Below are 17,086 nucleotides of genomic sequence, written 5' to 3'. Positions count from 1 at the left end.
AGGTCAACACAGTTTTTATAATGCAAGAAATTCAGAGGATCTTGAAAATTATTCGCCCTGTACTGTATGTATGTGTTGCTATGAGAGGTTTTGTTACTTTAATCCTACACAATATTTCTCCTCATTTTTGCTCTAGATTTATTGATATTGCCACAAAATAGCAATAAGTGTGCTCTTAGGAGATGTTTGTATGCAGTCAGCTCAATTATGCTTCTATTGGAGGTCTACACAGTTTTTTATAATGCAAGTAATTTCAGAGGATTTTTGGAATTTATTCACCCTGTGCTGTATGTATGTAATTGCTTTGAGAAGTTTTGCTTCTTCAGTCCTATTAAAATTTTCTTCTCATTTTTTATCTAAATTTATTCATATTGCCACAAAATAGCAATAAATGTGCTCTTAGAAGATGTTTGTATGCACCGAACCCAAATATGTTTCTATTCTAGGTCTACACAGTTTTTTATAATGCAAGAAATTTCAGACGATTTTGAAAATTATTGCCCTGTACTGTATAATAATAATCATATAATAATAAATGAGACTTATATAGCGCCAAATCAGTAAACAAAAGTTACTGCTCAAAGCGCTTTACAAAGAAAGTAAATTAATTTACAAAAGAACAAGTGAAAAAATGGGTCTTAAGTAGACTTTTGAAAGTAGAAAGTTTATAGCATGTCCGAATGTGATCTGGTAACTTGTTCCAGAGATAAGACCCAGAGTATTGGAAGCTTCTGTAACCATAGTTCTTCAATCGTGGTTTTGGAACAGTTAAAAACAGTTTGTTGGAGGAACGAAGTGTGCGAGTTGGAGTATATGGCAAGAGAAGTTGTGACAGGTACACAGGCCGTTCAAGATGATGAGCACAGAAGGTGAGAAGAAGTATTTTATACTGGATTCTGTAGCTGATAGGTAGCCAATGAAGTTCCTTCAGAAGTGGGGTGGTGCGGCACTTTCTTCCTTTCCTTTTCACAATACGGGCAGCGGTGTTTTGGATCTTTTGGAGTTTCTTGATGGTCGAATCAGGAAGGCCAAATAAAAGTGAATTAAGAAAATCAAGCTTTGATGTCACAAACGCATGGACCAGTATCTCGCAAGTCTTATTATCGAGGTAATTCCTCATCAAACTGATTTTCCTAAGTTGCCAATTTGCAGAACGACAGAGATTAGTAACGTGATTTTCAAGTGACATGGTCTGGTCAAAATATGCACCAAGGTTTCTAACAGTTGAGGAGATATTAATAGAGTCTTTACCAACAGTAAGTGGTGGAAAATTAGGTGTAACTTCAGAGAAACGTGATCGAAAAACAATAAACTCTGTTTTATGTATGTATGTGTTGCTATGAGAGGTTTTGCTACTTCAGTCCTATTAAAATTTTCTTCTCATTTTTTCTCTAAATTTATTGATATTGCCACAAAATAGCAATAAGTGTGCTCTTAGGAGATGTTTCTATGCAGTCAGCTCAATTAAGCTTCTATTGGAGGTCTACACAGTTTTTATAATGCAAGAAATTTCAGACGATTTTGGAATTGATTAGCCCTGTACTGTATGTATATATGTCATTGCTTATGAGAGGTTTTGCTACTTCAATCCTATTAAAATTTTCTTCTCATTTTTGCTCTAAATTCATTCGTATTGCCTTAAAATAGCAATAAGTGTGCTCTTAGAAGATGTTCGTATGCACCGAGCCCAAATATTGTTCTATTGGAGGTCGACACAAATTTTATAATGCAAGGAATTTCAGAGGATTTTGAAAATTATTCGACCTGTGCTGTATGTATGTGTCGCTATGAGAGGTTTTGCTACTTCAGTCCTATTAAAATTTTCTTCTCATTTTTTGCTCTAAATTCATTCATATTGCCTTAAAACAGAAATAAGTGTGCTCTTTGGAGATGTTCGTATGCGCTGGACCCAAATACGTTTCTAATGGAGGTCAACACAGTTTTCATAATGCAAGAAATTTCAGACGATTTTGGAATTTATTAGCCCTGTACTGTATATGAGAGGTTATGCTACTTTAATCCTACACAATTTTTCTTCTCTTTTTTGCTTGAAATTCATTCTTATTGCCACAAAATAGCAATAACTGTGCTCTTAGGAGATGTTCGTATGCACCGAGCCCAAATATTGTTTTATTGGAGGTCTACACAGTTTATATAATGCAAGAAATTTCAGACGATTTTGGAATTGATTAGCCCTGTACTGTATATGTCATTGCTATGAGAGGTTTTGCTACTTCAATCCTATTAAAATTTTCTTCTCATTTTTGCTCTAAATTCATTCATATTGCCTTAAAATAGCAATAAGTGTGCTCCTAGAAGATGTTCGTATGCACCGGACCCAAATATGTTTCTATTGGAGGTCTACACAGTTTTTTATATTGCAAGAAATTTCAGAGGATTTTGAAAATTATTCACCCTGTACTGTATGTATGTGTTGCTATGAGAGGTTTTGCTACTTCAGTCCTATTAAAATTGTCTTCTCATTTTTTCTCTAAATTTATTGATATTGCCTTAAAATAGCAATAACTGTGCTCTTAGGAGATGTTCGAATGCAGCAAATCCACCTCAGTTTCTATTGGAGGTCTACACAGATTTTTTAATGCAAGTAATTTCAGACGATTTTGGAATTGATTAGCCCTGTACTGTATGTATGTCATTGCTATGAGAGGTTTTGCTACTTCAATCCTATTAAAATTTTCTTCTCATTTTTGCTCTAAATTCATTCATAATACCTTAAAATAGCAATAAGTGTGCTCCTAGAAGATGTTCGTATGCACCGGACCCAAATATGTTTCTATTGGAGGTCTACACAGTTTTTTATATTGCAAGAAATTTCAGAGGATTTTGAAAATTATTCACCCTGTACTGTATGTATGTGTTGCTATGGGAGGTTTTGCTACTTCAATCCTATTAAAATTTTCTTCTCATTTTTTCTCTAAATTTATTGATATTGCCTTAAAATAGCAATAACTGTGGTCTTAGGAGATGTTCGTATGCAGCAAATCCACCTCTGTTTCTATTGGAGGTCTACACAGATTTTTTAATGCAAGTAATTTCAGACGATTTTGGAATTGATTAGCCCTGTACTGTATGTATGTCATTGCTATGAGAGGTTTTGCTACTTCAATCCTATTAAAATTTTCTTCTCATTTTTTCTCTAAATTTATTAATATTGCCTTAAAATAGCAATAAGTGTGCTCTTAGGAGATGTTGGTATGCACCGAACCCAAATATGTTTCTATTGGAGGTCTACACATTTTTTTATAATGCAAGTAACTTCAGACGATTTTTTGAATTCATTTACACTGTACTGTATGTATGTGTTGCTATGAGAGGTTTTGCTGCTTCAATCCTATTAAAATGTTAGTCCTAAATTTCATATTATTTCCAAGACTCGCAAAAACAGTACAAATAAACGTTATCTACAGAAATGTTCGCAGTCACTGATACCTAACTTGGTAGTTTTTCTAGCCTATTTTCATTATTCTAGATGTAAAATAAAATTCCTATGTTTACTTTTTTACACTATCCTACTGTACTTACTGTGCTGTATACACTCAGTATTCCTCGTCTTGTTGTTGTAAACATAAACCTGTTTACATCGTTTATCCTGATTCTAGTCAACAAATCATCAATAACTTGGAAAGAAAACAATGTATGATTCTCAGAGAGAGAGTAAACAACAACAGCAGGAACAGCAGCAGCAGGAGCAGGGAACCAACATGATACAAACACCAGACCAAACTCACTGCTTACAGTGATACTGCGTTCATTTGAGTAGCTTGATGGTGTGTTGTATTCATGTAACATCACTCCCTCCATGTTGTATCTAATGGCACTACCAATGCGTGTAGATATAAACAGATTATCTCCATAAACTGTTATATCTACAAGATAATCACTTACTACTAATCCTTCCAAGGTGATTGTCTTGATTTTATTCAAACTTAAATCAAACACAATCACCTCGTTAGAACGTGACAAACCAATAAATATCTCTCCCTCTCTGACACTAGTCATACACTCGGCTGTTCCATCGCGTAACAGATCACTGTGTGTGTGTATGTCGTCTGTATTGATATTGAAGACATCCAACTGATCACCACACACAGTGACTATACGAGAATCATCCAAGAATGAAACACAACGAGGCCGCCATCTTGAATGATTCTTAAATTTTTTAGAATAAAACCGAGTTATAAATGGCGACGAAGAATCAGGAATATTCAATGAAAACAGGTCTATGAATGATGTGTCTTCGTTGTAACCGCTAACAGCAACTTTAGTAGAATCCACCGTCATATCGCACAGCGTCCATGCCCGACGAGCTTCACCGGTAAACCTGGGCAACTGCGTACGATGAACTCTTTAATATATACAAGGCAAAAAAAAGTACAATATTAGGTCAAGTTAACAAGGCCGTATCCATGGTGACGGAGAATGTTGTCAGACAATGCCGCTGGAGAATGGAGAATGTGTTCATTATAAAAACAAGAAAATAACTGAAGAACCCTCCCCACTACCAAATAATAAACAAATAAATAAGGAAATAAAGAAACAACTAATTAACTAACGGATCGAGTATATTTGCGAACATATTGAGAGGAATTTCGCCCTAAACACGAGCTCTGGGATATGGAAATAGCTATTTACACGATCGAGTGTATCAATTCATATGACATACAGTATAAGCGATTGGCCCGTAAGACGGGCTTTCGTCGAGCACCCGGATGACGGGTGAACATTATGCTGTGATTGATTAATTATTAAAATTAACAAACAAACAATAAAATAATTGTGGATCAATGAGACGCGAGGGCTTAATTAGGTTTCTCAGAAACTTGGCATATAGCTGCTGGTGATAATGTGTATTATATTCTCAGACTGAACTCCTCCCCGTGCAAATTAAGAAAGAACGTAAAAAAAGAATTAACAGGAAAAATTTACAGAACCTGATCGAAGCCCCCCCCCCCCCCCATGCCAATTCAGAATAAATTGTAAACAACTATTAATAAATAAGCAAACAATTACACTAACGGATCGAGTATGTTGAGAGAATTTTCGCTCTAAGAACGAGCTATAGGATATGGAGATACATGTTTACACGATTGAGTGTATTAATTCATATGACATATATACAGTATATATAATAGGCGATTGACCCGTAAGACGGGCTGTCGTCGAGCGCCCAGATCACGGGCGTACATTATATGCTGAAAAGTAACACCATATGGAATTGATCGATGAAATATTTATGATATAATACAATATCTTTCTTACCCGCCGGCCGTTCCCTATATAGATATATACGCCGTACCATTCCGTAAGAATGGCACTATGTATAGTGCATGCATGGATGGCGTAATATGACGCAAACGACAATATTAAGCCGTAGCGTATGATCACAACTTACAGAGGAGCATTAATTGTTTCAGTCATATTCCTCTTGACGGATCGTAGGCTTATAATGAAAAGGTCGGCTAATTCGAGGGAATGCGAAATTGGATCCGAAAAAAGTTACACCACATGGAAACGATCGATGAAATATTTATGATATAATAAAATATCTTTCTTACCCGCCCGTTTCCTACTTTCTATGTATATATAACATATTTGAGGCCAATAAATTTCAATCGATTTTAGGCCATTCTTTCAATAAAAGTAGGCAAAAAACTGAGCGAAAACAGCAAGGAAAACATCGCTAAGAAAGTAGGAAACGGGCGGGTAAGAAAGATATTGTATTATATCATTCAAATATGCCGGTCACGTTTGGTCAAAAATGTTTTAATGTCAACCTTCAAGGAAATTTTCCTCACTCGGATTTTCAGTTATCTTGAGTGTTCCTTAAAAATGTTGAGAACAATCTGGAGAGTAAAGACCTGAAGGAAAGTACTTTTTGAAAACTTCTAGCAATTTTAGCGTTCTATAATTTAGGGCCACATACTGGCTATACCGACCTTTAAGGACCTTAATTCTCCACAAATCTTGCAGTTGTCTGCAACATGCGTAGCAAGCAATAAGGCCCTATACTGATCCTTCTTCCTCTTTTGAGAAAGTTCTTTTCTTAATTAATTTCGGGTCGGAAGATACTTGTCCCTTGGCCAACTATCAGAAGTTGCAACACCTAACAGAAAAGAACTGATCCAGGACCTCCGCACAATTTTGCAAACATACACAACGGGGCGAAAGTTTTAAATCGATGGCGCTATACCAATGTAAATAAAGCGAAAATGTAAAAATCGATGGCGGGCTTCCACAATTCATTATTGTTATACCCTGGATTAATGGAGGATTATCCTGATTCCTAGCGATATAACAAGAAGACAAATGCTAAGTGTTTACAGCACATGCGGCCATATTGAACTGTTTATTTTCATCAGGTCACATGCAGGTCACAACAACTTTACCAAAATAGATGGCGTGATACTGATATATAACACTCCTTCCTACCAGATGATGAAACAATCAAATATTTTTCTTCATTAAACAACCCAACTTTTATTAAATCAATCAATCGTTTATCAAATCAAACAAACAAAACTAACAACTTGAGGGTATAGTTAAATCTCTAACCTCTTGGGTGGTCTGACAACTCTGCCTGACCTGGTTACTGTAGTTGATGGTGCAGGTGACTCTGCTACCACAACTGGGGTTTGACCTGTGTGGACAGGACTACCAGATACTACTGGGGATGTGGTGGAAGATCCTGGCTGATCCAAGTTAGAGCTCTGCCCTAATTCCCTAGTTGTCTGAGGTACATTAACTGGAACTGACACAACATCATCATCCATAGGGGAGTTGATGTTTGGTTTTCCAGCCATAACATTTGCACCAGTATCGTCAGGGATAAGATGATCTGAGTGTACAAACCTACGATTATTGCCAGGGATCCTAACAATATATGTACGAGGCCCCTTGACTTTCACTATGGTACCAGGAATCCATCGATCCTTCCCCCCCCCCCTAACATTTCGCACCCTCACTGGTTGATAAAGGTCGAACTGCCGCACTGATGAACTGCGGTCCCTTTGCTGTTTTGCAGCATCCTGTCTCTTTTCCACCTTCCTCTGCAGGTTAGGTTTCACTAAAGAGAGCCTAGTCCTTGGGGATCTCTTAAGAAATAACTCTGATGGAGTTTTCCCGGTAGTTGTGTTCGGGGTATTTCTAAGAGTAAATAAAACATTAGCTACCTTGTGACCCAATGTCTCCCCACTTGACTTAGCAAAAGCATTCTTGAAAGTTTGAACATTGCGTTCTGCAAGCCCATTTGTAGCTGGATGGTAGTATGGTCCACACCATTGGACTTCAGAAAGTTCTGAAATTCCTCAGATCTAAACTGAGGACCATTATCACTTACTAGCTGAATGGGTAACCCATAACGTGCAAAAAGTGTTCTCAACACATTAATCGTGGCAGTACTTGTTGTGGTATTCATTGGTAATACCTCCAACCACTTTGAATGGCTATCCACCACTAGCAAGAAATTCTGACCTTTGACCTCTGCATAGTCTATGTGAACCCGCTGCCACGGCTGTGTGGCCCATGGCCATAACAGCAATGGTTCCGGGTTAGGCGCCTTCTGCACTTGTATACATTGCGTGCACAGCCTAACTTTATCCTCAATATCCTTGTCTAAACCTGGCCACCACACATAACACCTAGCAAGTGCCTTCATCCGACTCATGCCCGGATGACATTCATGAAGTTCACTCAGGATAAGCTCATGCAATTTGGATGGAATAATTACTCTACGCCCCCAAATAAGGCATCCATCCTCCAGGGATAGCTCATCTCTGCGTGTGAAGTATGGTTGTATGGCAGGGTCAACACAATGATTTGGCCAGCCGGATAGAGTAAACTCTAAAACTTTGGCTAAAACTGGGTCCTTGTCTGTATGTTTTGAAATTTCAGTCGCAGTAATAGGGGTTTCCATTAGGACTGTCTCAAAAACAAAATACTCCTCTGGGTCACCACTGGAGGCTTCCCCAACTGGGAGTCTGCTGAGCAAATCTGCATTTGCATTCTTTGCAGAAGAGCGGTACTCAATATTGTACTGATATGCGGACAATAACACTGCCCATCTCTGCATCCTAGCTGCCGCCAAAGCCGGGATACCATGTTTTGGTCCGAAGATCTTAGTCAACGGTTGGTGATCTGTGATAAGTGTGAAATTAGTGCCATACATACAAGTGGAATTTCTTGATCCCAAAAATAATGGCAAGAGCCTCTTTTTCGATTTGGGCATAATTCTTCTCGGTCTGACTCAATGTCCTAGAGGCATATGCTATGGGGCGATCTGAACCATCTGGATATCGATGGCCCAAAACAGCTCCAAGTCCACATGGACTAGCATCCACACTCAACACTAGAGGTTTATTTGGATCAAAATGGGTGAGCACCTGATTACTAGCTAAAGCATTCTTTGCATTAACAAAAGCTTGCTCACAGTCATCACTCCAGACCCAACTAATGTTGTGTTGCAGTAGGGCATACAATGGTTGCATCTGAGAAGAGAGATTCCTTACAAATTTGCCATAATAGTTCACCATGCCCAGAAAGGACTTCAATTCAGATACATTGGTTGGTCGAGGTGCCTTTTGTATGGCCTCGATTTTGTCCTGCAAAGGGCTCACACCTTCACTGGTGAGCTCATGACCAAGATACCTGATCTTTGATTTCATGAATTGACATTTTGTGCCATTCAGCCGAACATTGAGCATGTTTAACCTCGCAAACACTGCATCGAGGGCCTTAAGGTGACTATTCTCATTCTCAGTTGCAATCAAGATATCATCTATGTAACAAAATACATTGTCTAATCCAGATAATATTTTGTCCATCGTTTCCTGGAAAATAGCTGGTGCAGTTTTCACCCCATAACACAAACGTTTTGGTGACAGTAACCCCTTATGTGTATTCATTACTAGGAGCCTAGCTGATTCGTCATCAAGAAACAGCTGATTGAAGGCACCAGATAAATCAAGCACTGAAAATACCTTAGGGTGTGTACCTCCCTGTGCCAGTTTTGCAAATAAATCATTAGTATTTGGTAATTTGTATCCCTCATCTTCAATACAATCATTCAAAGCTTTGTAGTCTCCACATACTCTTATTTCACCGTTTCCCTTCTGTACATGCACAACTGGTGAAGCCCATTCACTATAGTTGACTTGGGTAACTATATCATTCTTGATAAGTTTCTCATATTCATTTTCCACCTTTGACAACAATGAGTAAGGCACTGGCCTACTCTTTTGGTATTTGGGTCTACTTTTTGCTTTCACCCTCAACCTAGCAGAGAATCCCTTAATACCCATTTCCCTTGATGAGAATATTTTCTGATTTTGACTCAACAAATTTTCCAAGGTTGGTGACACAGGATTCCCCAAATTTTGGATTCCAACCTTTGCTGGTTTTGGCTCAGATACCACAAAAATATTCTCCCAGTCCAGTTTGATTTTACTCAAGTGGTCTCTGCCGAAAACGGATGGACGGCTTCCCTTGACAACCAATAAATCCATCCTACAACTAGTACCTCCATACTTTGCCGTGACTACAATACTCCCTATCACAGGCACCTTTTCACCTGAATAGCCACGTAGGGTTATATTGGTATCCTTTATGGGGTAATGGGCCAAACTGGACTTGTACACATACTCCGAAATGGTGGAACGAGCCGCACCGGTGTCAATTTCCATGGTTATTGGAACATTAGTGTCCCCTACCACTAACGTAATCAAATACGGCTTATTGGTCTTTACACCTGATAATGTATGATATAAACCATAATGTAAATCACTTTCATCAGTTTTAACACTATCTACATACTGTTCATTAGTGTCCTTATTACTAGAACTAACGTTAGGCTCACCATCCTCCATAGGCCTATAGCTAGTTGAGACGGAGTGGTTGCGGTGACCCCCTGTCCTTGTCTGATTCTGCAAACTTTTCTGGCTTTGAGGTCCCTTAGCCCCAGATCGGCAAGCTCTTTGAATATGACCCTTCTTCCCGCACGAATGACAGTTTACCTCGCGAAACCTGCAATCATCGGGCTTGTGGTTGCTTCCCCCGCAGCGATAGCATGATTGTGCACTGTTAGCTTGCCAGGGTTGCTGATTAGGCCTATTGTGCTTGTCGTTGTTTCTATTAGTCCCCTGACCCCTTCGTCCTTGACCTTGAGGGCTCCGCCAATTCAATCTGTTTGTACTCACAGAACTTCCAGCATCGATATGTTCCCTTGTTGCTATGCCAGCCATTTCGTCTGCAAGGCACTTGGTTTTAGCTTTTTCAATCGTCAGATCAGCGGTTGAGAGTAGCTGCGTCTGAGTTTTCACAAATCTTGTGTGCAGTCCCGAGACCAGTCTGTCTCGCAGTGCCTCCAGTAGAAATGCGTTGAAATCGCAATGGGTTGCTAAGTTCTTCAAGCGAACAATAAAGTCTGCAACTGACTCGGTTTCAGACTGTGAAGCAGCCCAAAATTTAAAACGTTCAGCGATCACGATCGGTTTCGGTGAAAAATGTCCTTTCAGGATGGTTTTCAGATGCGCGTACGTCTGTGTACACGGCTTGTCTGGGCTACATACCGTTTTCAAGAGCTTGAAAGTGTCAGCGCCCACCATAGCGAGAAAAAAATTAGCCTGTCTCGCCTCGGCAATATCGTTTGCCACTATAAAGGCATCGCAGCGATCTGCGTAATCTTCGAAGCTTTCGACTGTGTTGTCAAACGGCCCGATATTCCCGTAAACTGCCATGTTTACGATACAGAAATATTCTGGGTTATATTATAGGTTCTTCCTTAGTTCGTCGCCAGTTTGTTATACCCTGGATTAATGGAGGATTATCCTGATTCCTAGCGATATAACAAGAAGACAAATGCTAAGTGTTTACAGCACATGCGGCCATATTGAACTGTTTATTTTCCATCAGGTCACATGCATGTCACAACAACTTTACCAAAATAGATGGCGATATACTGATATATAACACTCCTTCCTCCCATCCTCGTCGCCAGTTTGTTATACCCTGGATTAATGGAGGATTATCCTGATTCCTAGCGATATAACAAGAAGACAAATGCTAAGTGTTTACAGCACATGCGGCCATATTGAACTGTTTATTTTCATCAGGTCACATGCAGGTCACAACAACTTTACCAAAATAGATGGCGTGATACTGATATATAACAATTATCAAATAAAGTTTTACACTCTACAAAGCGGCCGCAATGTGCTTTTCGCATTAGGGGACGTCATATTCTTATCAAAGATAGGTTTAATTATAAGGATATATCATATAGAAAGTGCATTTCCATGAACAAAGGGACCCCTTGTCTACGCTTATATATCCTTCACAAAGAAGCACATCCAGAAGGGAATTTCAAATATTATGCAGTATTGTAGTGAATTACCAAAATTTATGATATTGCCCGTGTACGGCGTTAATCTGTTCTCTGAGCTCCAAACCCGAAATGCGAACCACAAAAGATAGATTTATGGAAGGGATCACGCGTAAAGTTCCTCTGGTTCAATATAATATGGATATTTCAAAGACATATAATGGTTGTATATGGCATGAGAAATGCCTATAGCTAAATTATACTTTCGTTTAAAATATCCACAGCTCTTCATTGTTCACTAATCAAATCAAATCATACAAATACCTCATTTATACGACAAACTACATTAATGGTACATTAATAATAAACCTGGCTAATCATTCATAGATAAACCTGGCTTTTATCCGTATGACATCTATTCAATAAGATCAATAATAAAAGTAAAATGATACATTAATGTTTGAACGGAAACTCTAGTCTACAAGGATCACACGGAGCATACATTCAATCAATCAAGGGGAGCGGTGGGGCAATCACACCTAATTCAGGCTGGTTTTACACCCCTTGAGGGATGTTGGAGCGGTGCGGTTTGTCTCTTGGTTAGTATTTCAGCACTTGATTGTGTTCACGAATATCGAATCCGGATTACAATGAAATGAAACCACTTATTTATCTGTACCCTTGATGTAAAAGTACTTCATTTCTCTCACATTTATTATTATGCTTCCAAGTCTCTGCGAAGGAATTTCTCACACTTTAACAGCTTCCGGTGAATTCGTCACCCCCCCCCCACCAGGGCTTTAAACAAATTCCAGTGATATAAAAAAAGTTCGCTCTGAAAAGTAATATGTGTGCGTGTTTCGAGAACAAGAATATCCAAACCTACACAGATCCAGGACACCAGGGCTAAAAACACATCCCAAGGAATGGTCCTCTTGAAAAGAAATAACACCGCGGCGTAAATATTCTGGTAAGGCGGATCCCAACGAAAATAAAATAACCTTGCACCCACCCTCCAAAGACAACGTTTCAAAAAAATATCACTTTCTTACGTCTCTTCGTACACCCACCAAAATGGTAAGTAAAGCGATTTAGGGGGGGGAGGTGCTGTGGGGGGGGGGGGGGGCTGTTGCTCCTTGCTATACGCCACTTAAATATTTCAAAACGCTTCAATGTCTGAAGGCTTGGCCCTCTAAACCCCGCCGGGCCTCTTTCGAATATATTTGACGATTAAGCAGTTAACATGATGATTCTTTTAATGTAAATCAATGAACCAGTTATCGAGATCCCTATGTTTGTTTGACCGCTCAGATATTTTCTGCAGACGCCGATAAATCGCTCGCAAAAAACAGAGGGGGACGTTAAATTAACATGTGATTTACCGTATTCCACGCCCCTTAGCCATTTCTCTGTCTAAGCTAGTGAATTTAAACAAAGCTACCAGTATCTAAGTCTTGTCCGTCGCCAATAGATGGAGCTACTTATTTACCTCAGAGATGACTTTTTCCTGCTTGTTTCCAGTTACCACCATTCCGTCTGCACCATAGCAGTCAAAGCACTTATGTATATATTGGCATTGATATACAACGGTTTTATTTACTTCTAAATCTAAATTTAAGAACGGTATAATCGTTCTAGTTTCAGTTTCAAACTTCTGATTGACAGGTTTTGAATTTCACTTGTCAATGTTGTTTGATATTCTTCTCTATCGTGAGGTTTCCTTGAAGACTATTTGCTGTCTGGAAACGATGCTATGAAAACGAACTAGTTGCCGCCAATGCAACATGTATAACTGACAAGTAACGGTTGTTTACATTTATCAGCAAACGCACTGCCTTTTACTATGAAATGTATCTCAACAAAACAACCTACTACACACCAACTATAAGACTTCCCTTTGAATATCAAAATATATAAATTCCGCATTTCTCCTCATTATTTCTAGTATTTATATTCCACAGCCTCAAATACGAGAGCGCAACCCTCTAGCTTCATTATGAAGAGAGATAAAGAATTTGAAATTAGATTTACGGTCGCATTAATGAATACTGAGATTTCATCAGTGAGTAATACTATATTTATAGGTCTGTGTGCTAAGCATACCTGTTTGTTTCTACACACGGGTTAGTCCTGAATGTATCAGTGACGTTGGCGTCTTATATATAATGACCTTTGACCTCATAAAAAGCAATATATTTGTACTGACCCAGGTGAATGTAGGCCTACTTACAAATTATTTAGTTCATTTAAGTTGCACCTCTGGAGTTATGGTGTTTACATGATTCTCAGACTTCCATCACTGTTAACCTTGAACGATCTTTGACCTCCACTATAAATACAGAATGATTCTTGCACTCACTAATATGAATCTCTATACCACACATTCAGCCCATTCAAGTTTCAATATTTGTGGCACTGTCACAACAACATTATCAGACTTTGACCACTATTGACCTCACATGAGCTTTGACCGCAACATAACAAAATGCTTTCTTTGTACTCACTACGGTAAAGTGTCTTACAACGTATGTTTTAAGCTTGGAGTTATGTTTATATCAAGATTATGTGTTATTATTATTATTACAAGGTTTTAATTTTTGGACCTCATTAGAACATAATAAGGTTCTTGAACTAGCTTAGATGGATTCACATACGACTTATGAATTTCATCTAAACTTTAATTTAGAGTTTTTACAATGTTTTCAGACTGTAACCTGTGTTGAACTCAAGTGATCTTTAATCTCCATATAAAACAACAAATTATTGTCCTCATTAAAGAAATAACACACCAAGTATTAAGTCCATCCGAGCTTGGCTTATGGCTAGAAGTTTAACGACATTGTCCTTCCTTCTTGGGTTATCTTGTTTATAAAGTTTTCAGACTTTGACATCAGTTGACGTCGTATGTCTATTTGCATCCACCAATTTCAATTGGGTTCTTATACTAACTTAAAGACAAATCCATATACAATGCATTAACTTCGGCCATCATATACTTTTTGAGTTATTGTGTTTACAAACACAGTGTCGCATACACACAGACGCACCCGCACAAATAACGACATCACCATCAAACAAATTCGTTATGCCTCCGCCAATTTAATGAAAAAAGAGCCGAGGAAGAAATTAACCGTAGCATCGCTAAAAGGAACACATGGATATATTTATGCCATATTAGAATAATGCATTGTTAAGTGGGAGATGGGTGTAACCTTCAGTCTAAACAGATGGGGGACTTAATTCGGTAAAGTGGGAGGGGGTCACATTAGAGGCAATTGATTAAGGCGGGTTACTAGAGAGGGTATTACTTACGGTGTGATGGTGGGCTGCTTCCAAAGTTTCACAGGTTTCCAAACCATCTTCTGACAGATATCTCAAAACTTCGCACGATCCTGCTCAACTAAACCGAAATAATAGTACTTAATTAAAGGTTCATAGTAATCATATAACACAAGTGCAAAATGTTTCTGTCTTTCGTATAAGTAAGCAGTATTGCACCTTCAACATATACTGATTTGAAAACTATATATATAAATATGTCTAACATACGCACAGCGTTGTTTGGTCTATGTAGACATGTTCAATAGGCTACTTTCGGAACACATAATTTTAATACAAGGTGTCATCGATGTTGAGAAATATACAGCATAAAATAAGTGCGTCCCAGAAGTGATTGAATCTTTGGAAGAATTAATGTGTTGAACTAAGTACAGTCAAATTAAATCATATTTAGTAGAAATATCATTTTTTTTTAATGTACCTCAAATGCAGTATCAAATGGTATTATAAATAACTAGTGTGATGTACGTAAACAAAATAGTGTAACAGTGAGAAATATTGATGCAAACATGTTAGTTCTCTCATTAAGATTTCCAATAATGAAGTAAGTATTTTACGAGTTGACAATAGGCTTACACTACAAGAGCGTCAAGAGGAGTCTACAGTTTTTCATCTGAATCGAGTTTGACCACTCACTAAGAGTGAATGTTTTATAATGGAGTGATATGTAAGATACAGTAATAACGCTATAATAACTTCACGCTTAAACTTGATATACTAATCAATCTACTTAAAGCATATTCCCATAGCTGCATTGAAATAATTATTGAAAATCTTCAATCCCATCACAAATTTTGATGAACGTATCTGGCAACAGTTCCATATTGTTTGTTTCTATCCACAATTTACGAATCGCTTAATCACCGATGAAAACAATACAATATATCAGTAGAAAGTTGATTAAATTTAACAATATAAATTAACATGATATAACAGGAACGTAAAGCTTGCCACGATCATCTGCCATTATGAAACCCATATAACTTAACCTACACTTCCTGGTGGACAAACGGTTTATACGGTAATGGGTATATAACCATATCTAGAGTTAGTAATAGGATATTACGGTGGTGGTCTCAGCTAAGACTATAGACTACCTTTCTCTTTAAACTTAAGTGTCACGTTGCCTACTGCCGGAATAACTCATAAAGCTACCGTCTAAACCATAGCCATTTACAAGTATAATACGATATAACTGTGTAATGCTGTAATACATACAGAAAGTGGAACACTTACATTGAAAGTCAATATAATTCACTTGTGTGATGTTGCCTTGAATCCTTCTTCGTCAGCTTAAAAGAGACACCCGAGCTGAAAATGATGACGGAGAGTGTATTGATGTAGCCCGAAGAGGAGGAAGTTATCCCGATATGCTGAGGATGACGCCACTTAAAGACGACAAATAGAAATGAGCCGTGAGAGTAGCAATATGAAAGCAGAATATTGAACTGAACTAGACTGTACATATCAAAACTGATCGCGTGACTGACTAACAACGCCCACTACAATAAGTACCCTATTGTTGCATTGAGCGCCACAGCTGGGTTCTCAGGTTGATTTGTATTTTGTGCTTTGCAAATACGCCTACTCCAAAAATGACAAAGGTGTCTTCTACATTTATTAAAGTCAGGGTTGTTTGAGTTAAACTGAAAGCATACCGCTGACCTTAAAAGTTATGAAAGCTTTCAACTGAGGTACAGTTATCACGCCATTTTGGAAACTTTCTGTCACTTTTTGACACCTTGTTTGAATGACTGCCTCTGCAGCATTGCTGGTCTTAATTGTTCCTTCGTGTATCACACCTTTCTAACAGTACTTTTCACAGTAGAATGTATACGTGGTGTTCATTGTGTAGGCACACTATGGATGTATCAACAGAACCTTGTATTACCATTGTATTACATATTATGTAGACCGTGTACTGAGTCATAGTAGGAAGTCAGTAGTGAACTCGAATTAGCTGTTTTGTACTCTCGAACAGAAAATTGTGAATGCAGGGACACCCACATATTATATTCCCATTGTGAAATTACAGCAAGTTTTAACGTTATCCTGCCAGCTTAAGTCGCCAGAAAAGTACTCTTTAAGAGAAGTTCCTTTGTTGCTATTAGTGGCTGAAACAGAAATTCTGAAGTGGGGGAGATGTCATGTGCGGGGCAATCATTCAACTTGGAAGTGCAAAACACAATCTACAAAGTGTACTGGACAGTTTAAGGGGCTAGGGAACACTTCTAACCCATCCTCATATCAAGCTTAACGGTGAACCAATGATCAATTTTTAATATTTTAGAAATTCAAATTTGGGATGAAACTTTTGTACATTCAACATTTTTCAAGAGAGATCAGATGTTAACCGATGTCGAGACCGACTTTCAGTGAATAGCTGAACAACTGCACAATGTCTTAGCTGAG

At 38.2% G+C, this 17,086-nt stretch overlaps 1 protein-coding gene across 10 annotated transcripts in view; it reads right to left on the bottom strand.

The window, feature by feature from the left end:
- LOC139977729 (uncharacterized) overlaps positions 1–17,086 on the bottom strand; it is a 144,358-nt gene that overhangs the window by 49,381 nt on the left and 77,891 nt on the right. For 3 of the 10 annotated variants that reach the window (XM_071987263.1, XM_071987265.1, XM_071987267.1), the window contains exons 1-3: positions 15,911–16,185; positions 14,648–14,735; positions 3,544–4,366 (exon numbers count right to left, since the gene is read on the bottom strand). The exons of 3 other annotated variants lie outside the window; for them this stretch is intronic. In XM_071987263.1, coding sequence (XP_071843364.1) covers positions 3,544–4,366; positions 14,648–14,694 — 870 coding nt within the window. In that variant the 5' untranslated portion in view covers positions 14,695–14,735; positions 15,911–16,185. Of the gene's footprint in view, positions 1–3,543; positions 4,367–14,647; positions 14,736–15,910; positions 16,186–17,086 lie in introns of those variants that run through there. 4 more of the 10 variants (XM_071987271.1, XM_071987273.1, XM_071987264.1 and 1 more) reach the window with 4 other exon arrangements.

This window comes from Apostichopus japonicus, chromosome 12 (assembly GCF_037975245.1).
Source record: "Apostichopus japonicus isolate 1M-3 chromosome 12, ASM3797524v1, whole genome shotgun sequence".
Lineage (NCBI taxonomy): Eukaryota > Metazoa > Echinodermata > Holothuroidea > Aspidochirotida > Stichopodidae > Apostichopus > Apostichopus japonicus.
The sequence above is the reverse complement of the archived record's forward strand: the minus strand, read 5'-3'. Positions and strand labels throughout refer to the sequence as shown.